We start from the raw sequence: 21,481 nt of genomic DNA, 5'->3' as shown, positions 1-21,481 counted from the left end.
AAATCTTACTTTTTTTGTAAATTTTTTTTAATTCTGTCCCTTTTGAATTATCTATTTTGTTTACTTAAATCTTAAATAGTTTTAATCCTGATAAAATTAAGTAATAAAAGCTATTGTGATTAATGTTGTTGATATCTCTATAATCATAAAAAATTTTATAGAATATTATTTTGAAATTTGGACTATCTATAGCTTTTAGCATCTACTTTTCAAAGATTACTTTATATTATCTTTAATTGTCTTTTAGTTCAGCAAAGGAAATAAATTATTCATTTTTTTTTTTTTTAATATTTAGCATCTTTACGAAGTATAAGATGCTAAAATATATCGAAACAGATTCAATAGAACTCCTTGTGTACAGCCAACCATCTCCGAAACCACTGAACCAAGCAGTATCGACAGGGATTCAATAGCACTGCAGGGAAAATTTTATTTTTACCATGAAGCGTTAATTATATCAAAAATGTACTATTATTTGTGATGAAAATATTTTGATAAATTATCTGTGTATCTATGTAGAACGCATCTACTTCTAACAAAACTCTGAAATTTATGCACAAACTGATACAAACATATGTAATGTGAAAGATGAATGATGCTGTTTATAACTTGTAATGGTGAACTTTTGAACTTGTTATTTATAAATTTTTCACAATGGTGTAACAAATTATTTTAGTGAATGAATTCCGCTCAGTGTAAAGGGCTTTACGCATGAGCAGCTAAGACGTAGGTCTTGGCCCTATTCGGCGTTACTGAAATTAGAGACACTAAAACTCGGCTTAAAATCGCTGACTTCGTCAGCGGGTTTGCCTGTGACAAGTGCCATAAGCAACAACAACAAATTATTTTTGTAAAGTGAATGGCTCAATTGTGTTTCTTAATTGTCTTAATCAGTGTTCATCATTATTTAAAACCTAAGCACATGGCCTTCCCCAATTTGACTATTTAATTATTAGCATTATTCAGTTAATTACAATTTAATTAATAATCACAGTTTATCGCTTCTAGTCCTTTTCGCCATATATAGTGCAACCTCCACTGCATGAGTGCTGATTACTGAAGGATCCTGCAAAAACTCCTCCATTGAATATCACCTTCAATTTCTTGAATGTGACTGCCAGAGATATTACAACACTGATGCAGCTGCATATTTTTTGTTTGTTTAATAAGATGCATCCTAGCCAGAAACGTCTGTGTTCCACAGTTATAGTGTAGTGCAATATGATTTTACTACTAAATACTTTCAATTTGCATCAATAAAAATCCTGAAATAGCATCAAAATTATCTTCTCTATAGTTGATTTGCCACCGTCGTTTCTGAGTATAGTTGTTTTGTGATTTTTTTTCCCAGTTTATTAGTACAGGGGCCATTATCCAAGGGCAGTTTTTAAGCCATCTCATATCTTAAAAGATTACCATTCAATTACCTCAATTACGTGCAATATAATCTTTTTGCACTGAATTTCACTAATTTTAAATTTATTTTTACAATTACGAGAATCATCATTCAAACAAATATATTTTCTATGAAAGAAAGTGAGACTGTAAATATATACACTTACGGAGAAAAAAATCCCAACACCACGAAAAAATTATTGTAGAGTAATGAAATTTGGACAATGCATTTGTCTAGTTAACATGTTTAATTGATTTTCAAGATCACAGGTTAATTTAAGCTCGAGAAATGCATTTCAAATGTGAAATGCCATTTCATTAATAGCCAGTGTAACCTCCAGAATTTTGAATGCAAGCCTGTAAACATGAATGCATTGAGTCATACAGGTGCAGAATGTCATTTTGTGATATGGAGTTCCATGCTTGTTGTACCTGTTCTGTCAATACTGGGATAGTCAGTGATGGCTGTGGATGATGCTGGAGTTGCCGTCCAATGATATCCCATCCGTGTTCAATTGGAGACAGATCTGGTAATCTCGCAGCCAAGGTAACATGTCGTCACTCTGTAGAGCACGTTGCGTTACAACAGCGGTATGAAGGCGAGTATTATTCTGTTGGAAAACTCCCCCTTGAATGTTGTTCATGAATGGCAGCTCAACAGGTTGAATTACCAGACTGATGTACAAATTTGCCGTCAGTGTGTTTTTGGATAACCACGAGAATGCTCCTGCCGTCATAGGAAATTGCTCCGCAGACCATGACTCTAGATGTAGGTCCAGCGTGTCTAGGCCTCAGACAGTTTGGTTGCAGACGTTCTCCTGACCTCTTTCTGACCAACACAAGGTCATCACTGCCACCAAAGTAGAACCTTTTTTCATCAGAAAACACAACAGATCTCCACTCCGTCCATCAATGAGCCTTGACTTGATATCACTGGCCTGATATCAGTGGAATACACGCTACAGGGCGCCTGGCTCGGAGCTGCCCTTGAAGTAACCAATTTCTAACAGTTCGTTGCGTCACTCTGGTACCAGCTGCAGCTCGAATTTCTACAGCAGATGCAGTACGATGCGCCACAGCCGTAATCCGAATACGGCGGTCTTCCTTCTCAGTAGTGCCACGTGGCCGCCAGTAACCCGGTCTTCTTGCAGCAGTACCATCCCTTGACCACTGCTCCCAACAATAACGCACAGTGGATAGATACATTTTGCCCAAGTCTGTCTGCAATATCGCGGAAAGAAAAAGCGCCTTCTCGTAGCCCTATTACATGGCCTCGTTCAAACTCGGTGAACTGTTGACAATAGCTTCTTCGTCTTCTTAACCCTTAACTGGGGACGTGCGGTCTGTGAGACCGTTAGCGATGGATTTTCTGTCACCCCCTATTCTATTTTTAGCTCAATTGGATGGATTGATCTTGTAGCTTCCTGTTTTGTGACCTTCAATACACGTGCACTTTTTCAACCGATTTCAGCAGATGCTTTTTAAAATAATTCAGTTATCTCTAAGACCGCATCTCCCTGTTAGTGTCCCAATGATAAACAAGGCTTAGCTGATGGCGCTAAAACTTGGGCCACGAAATATCATCCAGTTTATTGATCCTGTTATGAAGCAGTGCTCCAGACACTTTTAAATGAAGCATAAAGTGATTTTAGTGATAAGGATAATTGTGCAGAAGAGTTTTTCGATGAAAGTTCGCATTCAACTGATTTTGATATGTATGTTCAAACATAATTAATTTTTCTAGTGATAATGTATTTTGAAAAATTTATAAAATATATTAATATACCAAGAGATATATATATAGAATTTATAGGTTGATTTTTATATTAGTTCTTAACCTGTATATTTAAAATGAACTAGAAAACCGTGCTATGAAAGTCACACAAGCCGATAAAATAAGGGCCAATTTTACCCATTGTCATTTTTTTTTATATAAATGTTGAATTTTACATCATGTTGTCTTCTATATACCTTCATATACTGTAAAAACAAATATGATTTAAAAAGTAAAAAGTAATATGCTTTTTCAAGAATATTATTTATAGTAACATGTAATTTGAGAAGAAAATGTATGCTCCAACGCATTTGCTTTTTTCAATAATAATATATTTTGAAAAATTTCTAAAACATATCTATACATCAAGAAAAATATCGGCAAAATATATTGGCAGCTTTTCATATTAATATAATTATTAGAAAATTTAATTTGAGTGTAAATGAAATGCGGTCTCGTAGACCGCACCTCCCCAGTTAAGTCCTAAAATTTCACCTCCCCTGTTAAGGGTTAAAGGCATTCTTGGCTAATATCAACTCAATACGTTAAATTTCAAAGATAAATAACGCTCACGAACTTTACAGCACGCATTTAAAGCAAAGCCGCGTTACAAGTTCTGAGTGACGCTACTAGCGCCACACTTATGCGCGAAATTTGAATCAATGTCATCTCTCAGATGTATAAACACACATACAAATTTTTTTTTATCTAACACAAGTCTTTCTTAATGTTGGGATTCCCCCCCACCCCAGTCAGTGTATATATATAAAAAAAAAGAAATTAGTATGTCTTCATCTATTCATAATTACTTTCTTTGCTACCTTATTTTTCTTTTCAAATTTTATTTAATAAAAAGTCTATAAGAGTATTCTTAATGTTATAATAAAATTCAACCTCATTCATCAAAACATTCAATCAGGTACTTTTGAGCATGCAAATTAAAAAGTGTTCAAATTTAAATTTTTAAAAATTGCTTTCTGAAGACACAAACTCAATGCTAGTGGAAATTTCATTTTTGCTTTTATTTTGTAGAACTTATACTTTTTTTAATTTGCATACTCGGTAATAATCATTCATGGTTAAATTAAATTCATGTTTTTCAAACTTGTCAAATGAAGTGAAATTTGAAGAAAAAAATGCCTTCTATATTAATAGACTGACAGCCTGGAAATATCAATCAATTCGGATGACAAGCTGGTTATTCAAATAGGTATTGTTAATAAAATAAACCCTGCATTGAAATTAATGTTCAATGAAATCAATATTTATCATAATTTTATCAATGAAAAAAACATACGAGAGAAAAAAAATGCATAGTGAAATTATTTTGAATTTCCTTATAACAATCAAGAAACATTTTTATAAATTGTTTTTTAAAATTAATTTTGATAAAATTATCTCAATTTGGGGAAAAATAGTAGAACAATGAAACTGGTGTCACTGAAAAGTTAATAGTATAAACTAGCCGCCTTTGGCGAGCAGCTTTTTCACCAAGAGTGTTGATTATTTTTAGGTTAAACAATTAATACTGAATGCATTTTTAAAAATTTCAGTGTATTTCATACAACTTAAAAGCAGGAGTTGAACTGAATCATTCTGCAACAAATTATTGTGTGTGCAAATATTTTAAAATATAAGTGGAAATGAAAATCATATTTCAGAATTAATGATAAAAAAAGATATTTTTTTATCTTAATTTTAAAATTAGCAAAAGCATGTGAGTGAATATTTTGATGGATGAGTTTGAATTTCATAACATTAAAAAAGTTATTAAAGTGACCGATACTCTTAAAAGACTCTTTTCAAACCAAACTAACAAAGCCTAACATTAAAAGCATCATAACATTGGAAATTAAACTTGAAGAATTTATTAAAAGTGTTTAAAAAACTGTATAGAAATGAAATCAATACCATTAATGAGATTTTTTTTTCTTTCTTAGTTTAAAGATAATGTAAAAACCTTTTGGGGAAATTAATGCAAATCAATTTTAAGTAATTTGTAAGTCATCTATTTCCAGTAAATAAGTCATAGCAAGTATCCATAGTCATAGTCAAGTCTATTTTCACTCTTGATTATAAAACTTTCTGATTAAAGTTCATTTCTTAATTTCTTTTACATATTCAGACTGAATGAATGAGTGTTTGACATGGTGAGCAGCATTTAAAATACAATAATTTTATTTAATTAGCAAAGTGTTGAATTAAGTGCAGCTGTAAAAATGCTGAATAAAGTGGTCAGCTGAAACTTTCGTACATCGATATATTTACATTTCACTGCCGCCATTCCACAATAAGTACTAAGAGCAATTTTGGTGCCATGCACATTCGAGTTTTATCTATATATATAGAGATTATATATATATATATACAGTGTGTCTCAAAAAAATGTATACACATTTTAGCAGCTGATAACTAAGTTATTTCTTCTTTCTTTACATACTGAACCCATTGAACCGAGTGGTGGCAGACATACTTAAATTTGAAGAAAGGAAATTTTTTCTAAAATGCTACGGGAAGTATGAAAATGCAGTAGAAGTGCAAAGACAATTTAAGAGGGAGTTTAACAAAGAACCACCTACACGAGTTACCATCACTCGAATTAGAGATAAGTTTGAAGCTGATGGAACTGTTCAGGACGTCCATAAACCTGCAACAGTTGTTCAATTGAGGGAAAACATTGAACATGAATGTACGAATATCCCAAGGGAATTGTTCCATCATGTGTGCTATTCCATCGCTTTGCGTTGTCAGCAGTGTCTGGAGCAGAACGGACATTAGTTTGAGAACATGCGATAACAAGGCAATAGAATGATATTTGTAGAATCTTTTACATGTTGAAAATTATTCGAATTATAATAAACCCCAAATTTACAATTATTTAAAGTGTGTATACATTTTTTTGGGACACCCTGTATATATAAAATAGATAGATAGATTTTAAGAGGGCATCAGTTTTTCATGCAATATGTTCAGCAATATTATGGCAAAATATTCAAAATTTTGGTTGCTTTTAAATTAATTAAATATCAATTTAAAATTCTAAAACACTTTACACTCTTTTTAAAGAACATTATTATGTTAAAAAATTGAGTAAAGCCAAAGCAATTACTTTTTTTTTTTTTTCAAATTTTATCTAAAATGCAGATTTTTTTTTATTAACATTTTTGGGGAAAGAACCACAAGCTAAATTCCAATTGTTTCATTATTGAGTTCACATTAACATGATGTACAGATATAATATTTATTTTTATTCAATACATAAAATTATCAAATTAATTTTAAGATAATGACTTTTCTAAGTACATTTAATATATAATAAATTCAAAATAAATAATTATTGAATAAATAATGATTAAAATAGTTATAATTATTCTACATTCTAAAATTCTCATACATTAAGGTAGTCTCAATCAAATTTTAGTTTGTTTTTTTTCCCCAAATGAAAACAAAACTCTACTTCTTTTTTCTCTACTTTGCATTTAATATTTTCAAGCTGAAGCAGCTTTACAATGAAACCCAAAAAGATGATTAACTACAATCATTATTAATTTTTTTTTCAAACTTATGATGAATTCATCACGAAAGATTCTCAAATTTTAAATGTTATCAATCATCCAAAATTTGTGAAGACTCCACTAAGATGGGTCAAAATCTTTTCTTGAAGGGACCTTCCTATTATATTGAAAGAAATTTAACTCTTATTAACATATCAAGGAGGAGAAAAAGCCATGCTTCTAAGAAGGGGGGGGGGGAATTACACTCATTTTTTAAACTTTTCACGAGCAGTGGACATAAAATAAAATATGAATAGTGTCTTCTGGACATTCTTGTATACTTATAGTAAAGATGTCACCTATAGCATGGGGTAAAATATTATTGTTCCTTGGAATTGCAGAAAAAATCTTTAGATGAAATTTGTAACCAAAATCCAAAAATATTTAAAAGCATGTCTCCCATTGAAGGTTTATCTCTTTTATTTAGATATTGGAAATTTCAATGATTGCCAGAGCCTGACTAAGGCAGGGGCATATGTGGCAATTCCCTCGGACCTCTACATCAGAAGGGGGGCCAAATCGAATAGAAAGTTTATTTTATATTTCTTTCTTTAATAAACTTTTTTTAAACAAAATATCAGTAAAGTGTAAACAAAAATAGTACAGTAAAAATTGTGTCAGTTTTATGTTAGCTTCTTCATTAATCTATCATATGAACACAAAAAATCTACATTTCGTAAATGATTAATTGAATATAAATATATATCCACCTTGGATGTAACATTTATCTTTAACGCATATACATTAAAATTGTCTTTTTACTGGAATTTGAATAATGAATCTGTCTGGATATATTTCATTCTGTTAGAATAAATATTCGACCTTTAATGTCCAAATACTTATTGTAATAAAATGAGATAATAATTACCTTTCTTAAATAATAAAGTTTGTTTTCTTTGTATGCAATAAATGCAAGAAATAATTAAATACTCCTACATATGAAAATAACTGTTGAGAAATTTGCATATTTTTCATTTAAAAATGTACTAATATTTAGTTTGTGAGATTTAGAAGTTTTTCTTATAGAGAGATGCTTAAGATAGTTGTAAAAAGAATTCTAATATAAATCTTGCCTTAGCATTTTGTCAGATAGCATTTTAAATTCAATGGTTAAATGTGGTACTTCAAATTAAGACTAAGAGTGTTTTTAGTTTTAAGTTTAAATAGTATTTTGAATTAATTAACAAAAAATACCATAGACAAGTTCTATGCATGGTTCTTCATTACTGAAATAGTGAAGCAGAGGGGGACTCCCAAAGAAGTTTTTGTTCCGGACCCCAATTAGGCTAAGTCAGGCCCTGATGATTGCAACAATTATTTCATTATCTTATTTTCAAAAAATTTGGTATCTTAAAAAAGAAGCTATATATTCACTGCTGTCACTTTGATTGCTGCAATATTTTTTCTGTCTTTTTAAAAACATTTGTAAAGAAACTGTCATGATTCCTTACATATAAATCTATTATAAGTTCACTAGAAATGCGAATAAATTCATATAAAAAAATGTATATATTTTTCTATGGATGTGAGTGACAATTCACTGGAAAATAAATAAAATTATTAAAATGGATACAAAGATTTCATTCAATGTAAATCGCAATGCCAATAAAAACTGTCTTTTATAAATTAATTGATATAATTTAAGTCAATGAATCTTTACAACATAAATAAATGTAAATTTTAATAACAAGATAAAACAACTTTTTCTTATAAATAATTGCTCCATTTTGGTCATAAAACAGGATTATGCACCGATATATTTATATTTTCTTTAACTGTAGCATTCAAAGCTGTCTTATCTGCCGCAGATATTTCTTTTGCAATTAAATTTTCTTCCCGGCTCTTCTTTTTTGTGTAAAACAAAAGCTTGTGACCTGAAGAATAAAAAATCCAGTAATTTAAGAATATGATATCCAGTAAGAACAGCAACAGTATAATTACCTCATTGCTATTAATTAATAACAAGAATATGATATATTTTTTATCATTGCGAAATTATTTTTATATAGCAAGAAAATATCCTACCAAACAATCAAAATACCAATCAATTTTTAAAAATCCACATTAAAATATTACATAAAAAAAGATAAATCTGCTAAGTATATAAAGATATTAACAAAAAGTACACATACAGTTTAACATTATTCACATGTCTATAAAATACTTTTGAAATATTATGAATACATATTTTATAACACTGAATAAACAGTAATTTGGAAATATTTTTTTATATATTCAATAACAACTCAGTACCTAAGAAGCAGGATCATTTGAATAAACTAAATCAGTCAAAATAAATCAAGAAATTTTCTAGCTATACAGATAAGAGTGGTTTATTCAATACTTGTTTTTTAATAACAATCTTCCTATTTATTTATCAAAAACTCAATATCTAATATGTATAATTGGTTGAATAAGCTGTATTAATTTTCAAATAAAATGAAGCAGGAAATTCAGTTCAAGCTACACAGATGAAATGTTCAACTCAATATTTGTTTTTTTAATCAAAATCTACTCAATTTACTATCAATCATTATAAAGATAAAGCTATTAAAAATTAAACACTTGAATCATTTTATAGTCACCAAAATTCGACAATGTGGTACAAGTTAAGAAATGTATTATAATGTCTCATTAGCAATAACTAAAAGTTTTTAACTTTTTATATCCTAAAACCCTTGAAAGTACAAATTTAATCAAAACTCATATCTTTATAAAATCACTACATTTTCTGACAGTATTAGAAATGATGCAATGAATAATTCAAAACAATACACTGCGGAATAAACAGTATTATTACAAGCATAAAAGGAATAGTTATGGGCATGATAGCAGCTGAAAACAGAAATTAATTTCATTTTTTTTAACTATTCTACAAAAATGCAAATACAAAATCAAAAAGTTGCAAGCAAATTAATTTAAGATAAAAAGGTTTAAAAGAAATTCATATATTTGTACAGAATGAGTCTTTAAATATCAAAGAACCTAGACACATTTTAAAAAAATCTTGATATTTAGATAATTTGTATTTAATAGCTTAAACATATTTATATAATTTTTCCACGTTTTCTGAAGCTAAATTTTATATTCCAAGCAAATTTTTTTTAATTTTATAGAATTCTTTCTATATCCTGAAGGACATCTATAAATGTATTATATGTGTAACATATAAATGTAAAACGGTATCAGCCATTATTTAACTATTAAAGATATAGCATATACAGCTCAATTGTATCTAATTATAAAAACATCTAAATAAAAAAGAAATACTTATTTCTACAAATATAGTTTAATTACACAGAATATAAATTATTGCATTTTAAAATTTGTTTAAATATAAAAGCATCATATTCAAAACATTTTTTTTTTTTTTTGTAAATTAAAATTGCCACTGGCTATAAAAATTTAAAAGAGAAAATTTAATTTTTTTTTATTTCAGATTATTCCATATAACGCAGAAGACAAATCCATATAATGATACACTCTGTTTCTCTTTTAGTCATTTCATACACAACAAGAAATAAACAAAATTTGAAAATTTATGACATACAAACTTGCATTACGAAATATCATTCATTATCAACAACATAATCATAGCTTCACAGTTTTAAATAAATTCTACATAGTTAATTTTTTATACTAAGTACTCATCAACGCCACATCATTTTATTCCCTCTTAAATTATATGTTATCGTAAAAGTTCGATAAAACTTTCATTTCATTTTAATCACACAAATTGCATTTTTTTTTTTTTTTAATTTTGTAGGTAATTTTAAAAAGTTTAGAGGATATATTTCATAAAACACACATAAAAATTCTATAGTATATAATTTTGCCTTTATGTAATTTCTAAAACGTTTTATTATAAAAAAAATTTAAAGAAACAAAAACAAAATAACTTTACATTTTTATCAATTCAGCAGTCAATGGCAAGATGGAACCATCTTTTTAATAAAATATATAAAACAATAATTAACATTCAAATAGTAATTTTTTTCTGGGGAAAAAACAAATAACAGAAATTTTATTGGTTTAATTTGTTGAACTGACTATCCACAGGAAGTTTCCAAGTTTGCACCCAGAAATATTACTAGATAAGAGGATGCAAGGAGTAGAAAATTTGTAAAAGTAAGTTTTTTATTTTTTAATAAAAAGGTGCTAATCTTACAGGTTACGATTTAGTTAAAAAGTCGTCGATATGAAAAAGATATATAAAATGAGCTATCAAATGCTATGATAACTAAATTAGGTTAAAAAAAATTTCTTAAAAATATGCACATTTTTAAAAATATATTTTTTAATTTAAATTTGGGTAAAATATTTGGAACTCTACTTAGACATATGCTTTATAGAAAGAAATAACTGGTAAAAGTTTCAGATCTATGATCTGCTTTATTTTTTTAAAAATCCTAATTTGTGGAGAAAAACAAGTTTGTCAAAAAATGTCTATATATATTTTTCTATGTCAAGAAGTATGAACTGAAAGAAAAAAAAAATTATTCTTTGTAGAAAGAGAAAGCAAGGAACCTAATCTGATTTTCATAATAAAAACTGTGTTAACCCAAAAATGGAATACTTTATGAAAATGAAGTATAAGATTATTTCAAATTAAACGAAATTGAAGTAATTATCTTTAAAATTGCAATGAAATCTTTTAAATTGCAATTTTAATTATTTTTGTTTACAAATCTCGAAGAAGAAAATCCTTCGAGTTTGTACTAGTTTTCATTATATTCCTGAATGATCTCTTTACAAATAGCAATTCACAGTTTTGCAATTCATAAAGCACTGACATTTTACAGAGATGTTTTTAACTAATTTAACAGATATAAAACTCACCAACACAATCCAGAAGCTCATTAAAAGTTTTTTTCCTGCAACACGCTTTACACAATTGATAAGAGCACTTTAAACCCTAAAAATTCCAAACAGGATAAAAGCCTTATTAAATAACATAGATGCATATGCAAAGTCATATAATTAAAAAAAAAAAGGACAGGAATACAATCTAATGACAGTGATTACAATTCATATATTGGTGCCTTCTAGGATGCCTAAGGTACATATACCACTAATGTCACAATACAATATTTTTGGAGATAAAATACAATTATAAATAAAAATATATAAATAAATAAATGTAAGGCACTTTATTTTAATATATGATTCAAAGATGTATTTCATTTTAATTTTTATGGGCCTCTTAAATTAGTATTTAGACTCTAAGATTGGGTAGATAATATCAAGAAATCTTGAAGAAGAAAGTCCTGAGAATATATTTTGCAGTTTCCAATATATTCCTGATTATATTCAAAAAAGGGAACACTTTTAAACTAATGCATGTGACAAAAATTTCATAAATGATAACTTATGTAATTTTTGGTTAAAAAGAAGATATAAATGTAAGTAGATTCCTGACAAAGTGAAAACTTCCAATAGCTTTTTAGCAATGCTATCTTCATGAAATTAAATTTTCAAATGTACTATTAATCAAAAATATAGGACATGATTGCAACTTGAACCTGACTTACATTTGAAGTAAATAAATATATCAAGCCTAACACTTCAAATGTTTTGCAATGAAGTAAGTTGAGGATCACAATCTTCAACAATAATAAATCATAATATTTATTATTATGTATTAATACCATTCACAAGATTATACAGTACATTTATATTTTATTATGAAGTAAAACTTTAATTTATGAATATAATAATATAAATTTAAAATATTTTTTTCTTTGATTATAAACCTTCCTTTTTTTTTTTTTAGGATACATTGATTTTTAATTAGAAAATAATGTTATGGTGGTCCACAAATTTCAGATTTTTTTTATATGAAGTAAAAAAAATATAAAAAGGTTAAAAATCCTGGCTATAAAAAAATTCCATCTAAAAAATACTTATATTAAACTGACCATCATAAATTCTCCAATCAAATTATTTTAAAAAGACAAGCCAAAAAATTATATTCCTCAAAAATTAAACTATTCCATTATAAAAAATATATACAAATTACTTGATGTAAAAAAAATGAAATAAATTCATGTATTTCTCATAATTTTTATATACATGGAAAGATTACGGGAGAAGGAAGGATATAAATTAAGATTATTTATTTATTGATATTATATATATATAATTATTAAGCATATTATTATCGAGTTGTTCATAATAACTTTTTATCCTGCTCTCTTATTAGCTGACCTTCAATTATTCTAATTATTGCATTACTTCTAGAGTTTGAAAGATAATACATGAAATTAATTTTAAAAAAATTATAAATAATTCTTCAAAATTCACTTCAGAAAATTATTAAAAGGACAAAAAAGCAAGATTATGTGCACAGTGTTTCAGTTTTTCTTCTTTTTATATGTCTTTCTCAAATTTGCTATTCTTGGTTTTTCAAACTATTGTAATTATATATAAGAACTAAATTTAGATTTATTGAAATAAAAAGAATTTCCAATTCTCTCAAACTATCTTGCAGAGGACTTCATACAGAAGTTTTGTTTGATTATTAGGTTATTAAAAAGTCATATAAAAATTCCTTATTAATAAAAATTGCTAATTGAATGAAAGAACATAAAAAATTACTTTGCATGGATTTTTAATTTTTAAAAAATGCTCATTACAGAATTGTCTTATTCACAAACAATAAAATATTTGCTTGAATATTTTGTTTTGATGAATGACTTGATAATACAAATCGATATTAACTATAACAAATATTAAAAATTTTTAACAAAAATATAGCATAAATATGATAAATATTAGAAAAAGAAGGAAAGGGCATTCACTTTATTTAACTCATTATCAAAATGTGTATATCAACAAATGCGTTTTAAAAGGACTTTTTTCATAATTGTTTCATATTGCATGTATTTAAAACATATCCAGCATATTAAAAGTGCACTTATATTACACTAAAATTAGTACTATCTTAAGTTCAAGTGATTTTCTTAAAGCTAACTTAAATTTCTTTTATTAAACAATATATTATAGTTAATGAGATTTCAATAATTCTTGCAAGGGAATTTTTAAAAAAGATATATAAAATGTTTCCCATGATTGTCAAGTCACAAGTGCATAAAAACTGAACCACTAGTTGTGCTATTTTTCACAAATCTGCATTCTTTCTTTCTATTCTTTGTAACAGCCCTCTACTTTATTTCACCTACATAACATAAAGCCATTTAGCCACTGCCATTACCAATGTACAAGCTAATTGAAGATCACTTTAAAAAAAATGAAAAATGTAGATTAAAAAATATACTGTGTTAACATTTATCCTATTAGGTGCATCCTCAAAAGAAGACTTTAGATTTTTAACCATTGTGGTTCAAACACACTTGTGAAGAATTAAAATCTAAAGATACTATATTAAGTGAAGATTATATACTCAATGATAATTGAGTGCAAGTCCTGTAATAAAAAAAAACAATTTTTGCTACATAATAATGAAAAAGAAATTATTATTACACACATCTATAGAGTAATTAAAATCATGCATCACACACTCACAGAGAGAGAGAGAGAGAGATCTATACAATAGGAATGAAACCAATAATCTAATGATGCAACAGTAATAACAGTTCACAGGCATAGGGAGAAAAATCACTAATAACCAAGTAATTAAATTCTGACTATATTTTTATGTGTATTTCTAATTATTCAATTAAATATTATTTGACTACATTCAGATGCATATCCTATTAATCCTTTGCATTCAGATGTCTCCTTTCAGGCACCATTCAAGATGGTGCATTATTTATATGTTTAATATACTTATCGTTTAATTTTAATTGTTAAAAATACCTACAGAGTGATAAGAAAACACAGAATAATATTTCGGTGAAATTCAACCTAAGTCAATTATACATGCTTGTTATTCGGAGCAATAAATAAGTCTTTTTATTAAGTAAATAATTAAACATTGAATTATTTTTTTAACAGCAAAGTGTTACAAAATTTTGGGTAAAATTTCACTTAGAAGAACAAAGCCATATTCTATAGTTTAAAATTTTTGACATAAAATTTACAACTAGAAACATTATAATAATTTTTTTAAATACAAAACGCTTTCTTTCTTCTTTTTTTTTTTTTTTTTTGTAATACAAATTGGTATGTATTTCATTTAGTCTGTTTACATACCTTAGGATTAAGACAATTCTCACACTTCTCAAAGGTAAATTTTTTAACACCAAATTGTTTTTCAGGATTTTTTTGCAGTTTCTTCATTTTTTTTCTAGATATTGCACTTTCAGAAATAGATCTTTTCTCTCCTGAAGAAGGATCTTCAGAACACGTTTTTTGTTTATCAACAATTTGCTTAGGAGCTCCTTGAACAGGTCTGAAAAGAAAAAAGAAAATCATTGAGAGAATTACACAGTTAAATAAAAACAGAGAATGATACTCATTTAAACAACTTTCAATTAATGCAACTGAATATTTTTAAGCAGTTAACAAAAAAAAAAGATTAAAAATTTCCCATACTTACTGAAATTTTAATGAAAAACAAAATTATACAAAATATATTTATCTTTTTATGTATTATTCTTAAATAATCATCAAAGGAACAAAACTGCACTTTCTATTCTTAATCAGATTTTCTTTGATCATAAAGCAAAAAACTCTGCAGTCAATTCTCATTTATTTATGTTTTTATAAATGAAATGCATAAAAATTTTCTCAGAATGCAAAAATTTGATTACATGAGATGATGTATTGTTTTTCTATATTAAATGCACATTTCTCCAATTCAACTGTGAGATCAAAAGAAATGAATATTTCAGAATGAAAGAAATATTGATTATAAATAGCAGCTTCAGAAAATTTTAATACACATCAGCTAAACATCAAATGAGAATAAATTAATTTCATAAAAAAAGTAAAACTCTAAAACATCAGCTTTTAACTACTCAGAAAGTAATGAAATAAATATGCCCTCAGTAATAAAAAAAAATAAAATTTGATTTTTATTTTAATTTTGGATCACATTTATTTTTTTATCACTTTTAAAAGAAAAAAAAATATGTAAGTCATGGTATTAATCCAATCATGAAATTTAATTCTAGAACATTATGGATTTGTGAGGTACATTCAGAATGGTCTTAAAAAATTTTATCAAAATCTGAGTTTAATTTTTAAATAAGAGTGAGTAATTAAAATTAAGTGAATGATTCTCTAAAACAAATAAGTTTGTAAGAAATTTATAGATGAAACAGAATTTATCAAGGTAAAATCTTGACTAATCATTTTATAAAATTATAAAATGAAGAACTAAATAATAATGTGAGTAAATGAATTCTATCAATTTCGTATTGAAATATTTGCCTTTGAAAATATAGAACAGGATTATATTGCATTTTTTTAAAAAGATCATATAGAATTATCAATTTTCTTATGTTTTATATTTATTTTGTAACAAATGAAGTATTCCAAACAGTTTCATAGCTTATGCTTCAAAATAAACTAAATATTAAACTTGGAACTAATCATTCAAACAGAGGTATCATACTTAAAGTCACTACTTGAAGGGGGGGGACATTATTTTGCTTAACATATTTACCTCTGTCACGTAAAAGATTTAAATGTTTGGAAATTAATTATATCTTTACTTAGGTGTCGTTTGATTTTAAATTGACACTTAAATCAATTTTTCCTTTGCCTTTCTCATGCATTAACACAATGTGTCATATTTGTGTTCCAGAGTACAGTGTAGAAAATTAAATATGGATCACTTCTTAAGTACTCTTTACTATGACTTGATTCCTAAATTTGATAAACATCTGTAACGGCTCACCACTAGCGCGGAAAAAATGCCAATGCGGCGAGAAGAAGAAAAACTGGTTCCAGCGGAGATAAGGGGAAGAGCACGACCTTCGACCCTTCACTTGATCTGTGGAAAGCGAGCGGTGAGCGACTTCCTGCATCCTGCAGAATAGGTATCAAATTTCATTTGTTGAAGTTGTTGAATTTTTGAAATACTCACATATAGGCAGATAGACAGACAGTCAACTTTTTGTCTGATTGGGTACAAAATATGAAACAGATTTCCAATCCTGATTATCTGCGGGCTTAATTTCATCCATCTGGCTATTTGCATTTTTTTAATCATCATGTTCTTATTGACATAGCAGACAAATTGATAGCTTCCAATTTATGGATTTCATAACAAATTTGATAGAAATTTGTAAATTTGATGAAAAGATCACAAACCAAATTTCATAATTGTATCACATTGCATTTTTGAATTATTATTTTCATAGGGTATATGACAATTGGCACAGAGGCATAAAAATGTGTTTTTCAAACTTAACAGGTCTATAAATGCAGATTTCTCAAAATCTCTACATTGACTTATCAATCTAATATTACAATTTTCTCTGTGTACTTCATACTGCAGAAAGTAGATGTTGGAAATGTTCTGCCTCATTTCTTCAATTCAATTTCCTCTTATACTTCTACAAATGTGTACTTAGTCCATGTGGTCAAAAATTATTTATAATTTATCCAAACATCTTTCATTAGCATCCCCAAAAATATAATAAAAAACATCTGAAAATTACTTTTTTTATTGATGATTAGTCAGCATTTCTTTTTCTCATTTTGCTGTTTTCTGGTTGACCCAGAAAATAAAAAAAATAAAAAAAAAATCCATTGTAAAATTGAAAAAATTATGCATGCATATTCAAATGATTATCATGCTATTTTACTTGATTTCCATAATATTTTTATAAAATTATTTCAAGCTACAGGCAAGATACAAAACATGCAAACAAATGCATCAATAATTTTCAGCATTAATAATAAGTGAATGTTAACTCTTTTCAGATGAATATGGGTTTTTACATTATTGTATTTGTGATAAGCATCCTATTGCAGATAGCAGCACAAAAGAGGCCAGTATTTAAAATTTGTTCTTTTCCTGACAATAATCATAGCCTGGAAAGCATTAAAAGAAAACTTTATGGTAATAATTATAATTTTTGATGTAAATCAATAGCACAGTGAAAATAAATTGTTTATGAAAAACACATCCACCATTAAATGGATATATTGAAAAATTTGATATAGATCTATAATTTAAATAAAATGACAATGAACCAATTTTATCTGGCCAATCTTTTTCAGTTATTGAGTAAACATACTTAAGAATAAATATTCATGCACAATTTTTTAAACACTTTTTTCTTGTTTTATCAAATTTTACAGTTATGGAGTTTATTCAATATTTTATCAATATCAAGAGACTGGAAAGTAAAAATGTCAGTTTTATATCCAAAAAAAAGCAACTGAATTGAAAGCAGTAAAATTTACATCAAGAGTGATACATTAAATTTTATAAAAACATAGCAAAAAAAAAAAAATATTTAACATTGAGAAGACCACAATAATACAAAGCAATGGCGTTTAACCCTCCAAGTGGCAAACCCATGAAAAGACGGAATTTTTTCTCCCTTCAAAATGGCGGGCCCGTCTATAGGTGGAAACAAAAATTCCCTTAAAACTGTCACTGCCCATATTTTTACGGGTTCCTGTTTTTCTCTTCCCCCAATCTCAAACTGTGAGATAATGAGATGGGAATGTGAGATAAGGAAAAGTGAATCGTTATCAGTGGAAGATATGATTGACGTCTTCCTGCTCACATCCTTTTATGCATTTTAAAATCTCGCTTACGTCCTGAGCCGTTACTTTTGAGATTTTGATAATAAATATGTATCCAAAATGAATTTTAAATAAAGGGAATAAAATTGAACATATGAAAATATATACATGGAATGAATAAATATACGTATTATTAATAATAATTTGATCAATAAGATCTTATAGCTTTCTAGCATAAGAAAATAGTTTACCTAAAAAATAAATAAAATATAAAATTAAAATTTACGAGTTTCTCTTTTATAGCGTGCTTTCATTTAAAGATTGCTTATGCAATTTATTTTTGAAAATAAGACACTAAACCTATGTACAGAATTTACTTAACGAACGAAACTTTTTAATTTTTAATGAAATAGTTTTTTTATTTTTCATTAATAAGTGTATTTAAAAATGGAGATATATATAGAGCCAATATATTACAGCGGGATTTTTAGGAAAGATTAGCATTCATTATATTAAATCCTTATTTTTATAACGTAATAATCTATATATGAAAATTGAATATTTGCTTAATTCTTTAAACATTATGGAATTTCACACTCCTTGACGAACTAGAACAAAAATGTAAGCATTGTAGAGATATAAGTTTCATTGCTTTTATATTTTTTTCTGGTTTTTGATAATATTTTCAAAGTTAATATAGGCGCAGTTTTTATAGGTTCCATTTTTTTTATCGAAATATTAATCTTATTTCACTGCTCAATCTCATATACATCGAGCGGTTTTATTAATGTTAAACTGGTTTCTACTGACATTTTTACTTATACGTTTAATGTTCAGTAATTTAATCCACGTGAAAGTAAATGAATGAGTGAGTTAAAAGTGAGAATTTTTTTTAATTTAATTAAAATGAAATAATTATACAATGTTTTTTTTAATTGCTGCCATTTTTTTAACTTAACTGCTGCTATTTTTTTAACTGCCATTAATTTATGCCAACTTACATAACTTTATTCAAAGATTAATGAATTTGGTGATGAGCGTAACTCCCATGCCCTTAGGTAGGGTAAATTAAAATTTTAAAGAAATGAGCTCCACTGTGCAGTAGTTGCTGATTTTGGTAATTCTATTTCAAACTGTGAGGTCTGAAGATCAGCAAAACAAACAGACAAATAATGAGGCACTCTAATAGAGCTTACATATTTATCTGAGGGGAATATACATCTTAGAAAATAAAACTGTGCATTGTAGATATAATTTTTTTTTTACTTCTGAAAATTTTAAAGAATTATTAATTAAAAATTAAATGAGATTTTAATGAGTTTTTTTTATTACAACTTTCACAATTATTACAGTATAAAAAGGATTTTTTCTGCATAATCTTAAAATTCAAAAGATTACTTTTTCAATGATTATTTGTTTTGTACTACATTTTTTTTATTTATTTATAATAAATTCAAGAGCATATATTAAGCTGTTTTAACAGTAGCATATTTCATTGTTATAAAATAATTCAAGCCGTTTAAATTATTGCTACATATATTTGATCATGGACTTTTTTTCTATTGTTCAAGATGAAGTTACTAAGACATGGCTTATATTTCCATAATTAGTAAATTTCTGTTAAAACTTGCTTTTAATATACTTTTAGTAATTTTTTTGTAGTTGAACTAAAGTTTAATTTTACAACCAAGCAGTGAAGAAAATTTTTCAACGTTACATTCATTTTAAAAATATTTGCACTATCCTGTAATATAATAAAAAACATAACAATATATGATTGCTTTTATCACTTGAAAATTACATTATTATTATAATAAGCTGAATTGTAGTTGAATCAGAAAAATTTTCACTGCATAAGATATATGATACATCATCTGAAACATTTCAAAAATTAAAAAGAAATATTCAGTAGTATACATAAAACTTTATTGCTGAATGATTCTATTCTCCGAATTGAGTAATTTAATAAGCCTAATTGGTTTCAACAAAAAAGGTTTTGCATTAATTGAAGTTTATTAACTCCCGTTTTAAATTAAGGATTTACGGTCGTGTAGCTGATAGAAAATTCAAAAATTATGCAGTATAGAATGATGTATGGTGTCTGAAACAATAGGAGTTATATGACTATCAAAACTGAAAATTCCAAGATGTTTTGCTGAAGAAACCATTTAATTTAAAATTTCGTATTGACCAGCAATCTCGGCACATGTGTTGGTCGTCATAAGCAGCTAGGAAGAAATAAGTAAAAAAAGATCAATGCAACTGCATTTGCAAAGATTTTAAATTCAGAATTTTTTTTAATGATCCGTTTACACCACGATATGTCGTTATCCGATTGCAAAATAGTGAGAGCTTTAATTCTAACCCGAATAACTTAAAGTTGAATTTTTTTTAATTGTAATTTATTTTAAAATGGTTCTTAATATTCTGTGGGAGCTTTCTTTAGAAGCATTCGAAACTTTTCAGTTGCAAATGGTTAATTATAAGTCTAAATAATCTGTATTATTTAAGTCATTTTTCCAAGCCAAATTTGTATCATGGATATTACAATGAAATATTTTAACAATTGCTTTTATTTGTTGCAGTCATAAGGTGCATCTTAGCTGCATAATCCAGTTATTTCAGCATTACTGAATTATTGTAAAATATTTTTAATTACAAAATTTTAATCATGCAGATAAACACTAAAAATCGATATCTCGGAAATTGAAATATCGTATGAAATTCCATAATTATATAATTATTTTCTAAATACTGAAGAAGCAAAATTATAATTTTATGTTATTTATCGCAATTAATATTTTAAATGCGCATTTTAAAATATTAAAATACATTGGCAATGCGCTGAAACGAAATTTTTTTCAAGAGTTAAATCGCTTGTACGTAATTTCGAGAAATAATTTCTTAGTAAGAGGGGATTAAAAATTTTGCGAAACATATTACAATGTAAAAAAAATATTAGACAAACACTTTCAATTTATAAAAATTAGATACTTATCAAGTTAAACCTAACAATAATTTATTCCTAACGCAAATTTAATGCGGTGTTTAATGAAATAATCAAGAAACCTCTAATAAACAATCACACTTTCTGCATTTTCAATCTATGTTATTGTCACTTTCTTCCTAACCACTAAAAGAAAAATGC

At 27.1% G+C, this 21,481-nt stretch overlaps 1 protein-coding gene across 1 annotated transcript in view; it reads right to left on the bottom strand.

The window, feature by feature from the left end:
- Positions 1–8,387: 8,387 nt before the first annotated feature.
- LOC129963220 (tRNA-dihydrouridine(16/17) synthase [NAD(P)(+)]-like) overlaps positions 8,388–21,481 on the bottom strand; it is a 37,092-nt gene continuing 23,998 nt past the window's right edge. The window contains exons 9-11 of the mRNA XM_056077415.1: positions 14,878–15,076; positions 11,563–11,638; positions 8,388–8,597 (exon numbers count right to left, since the gene is read on the bottom strand). Coding sequence (XP_055933390.1) covers positions 8,455–8,597; positions 11,563–11,638; positions 14,878–15,076 — 418 coding nt within the window. The 3' untranslated portion in view covers positions 8,388–8,454. The remainder of the gene's footprint in view (positions 8,598–11,562; positions 11,639–14,877; positions 15,077–21,481) is intronic.

Source organism: Argiope bruennichi, chromosome 1 (assembly GCF_947563725.1).
Source record: "Argiope bruennichi chromosome 1, qqArgBrue1.1, whole genome shotgun sequence".
Taxonomy (NCBI): domain Eukaryota; kingdom Metazoa; phylum Arthropoda; class Arachnida; order Araneae; family Araneidae; genus Argiope; species Argiope bruennichi.
This window is presented reverse-complemented; position numbering and strand designations above follow the sequence as displayed.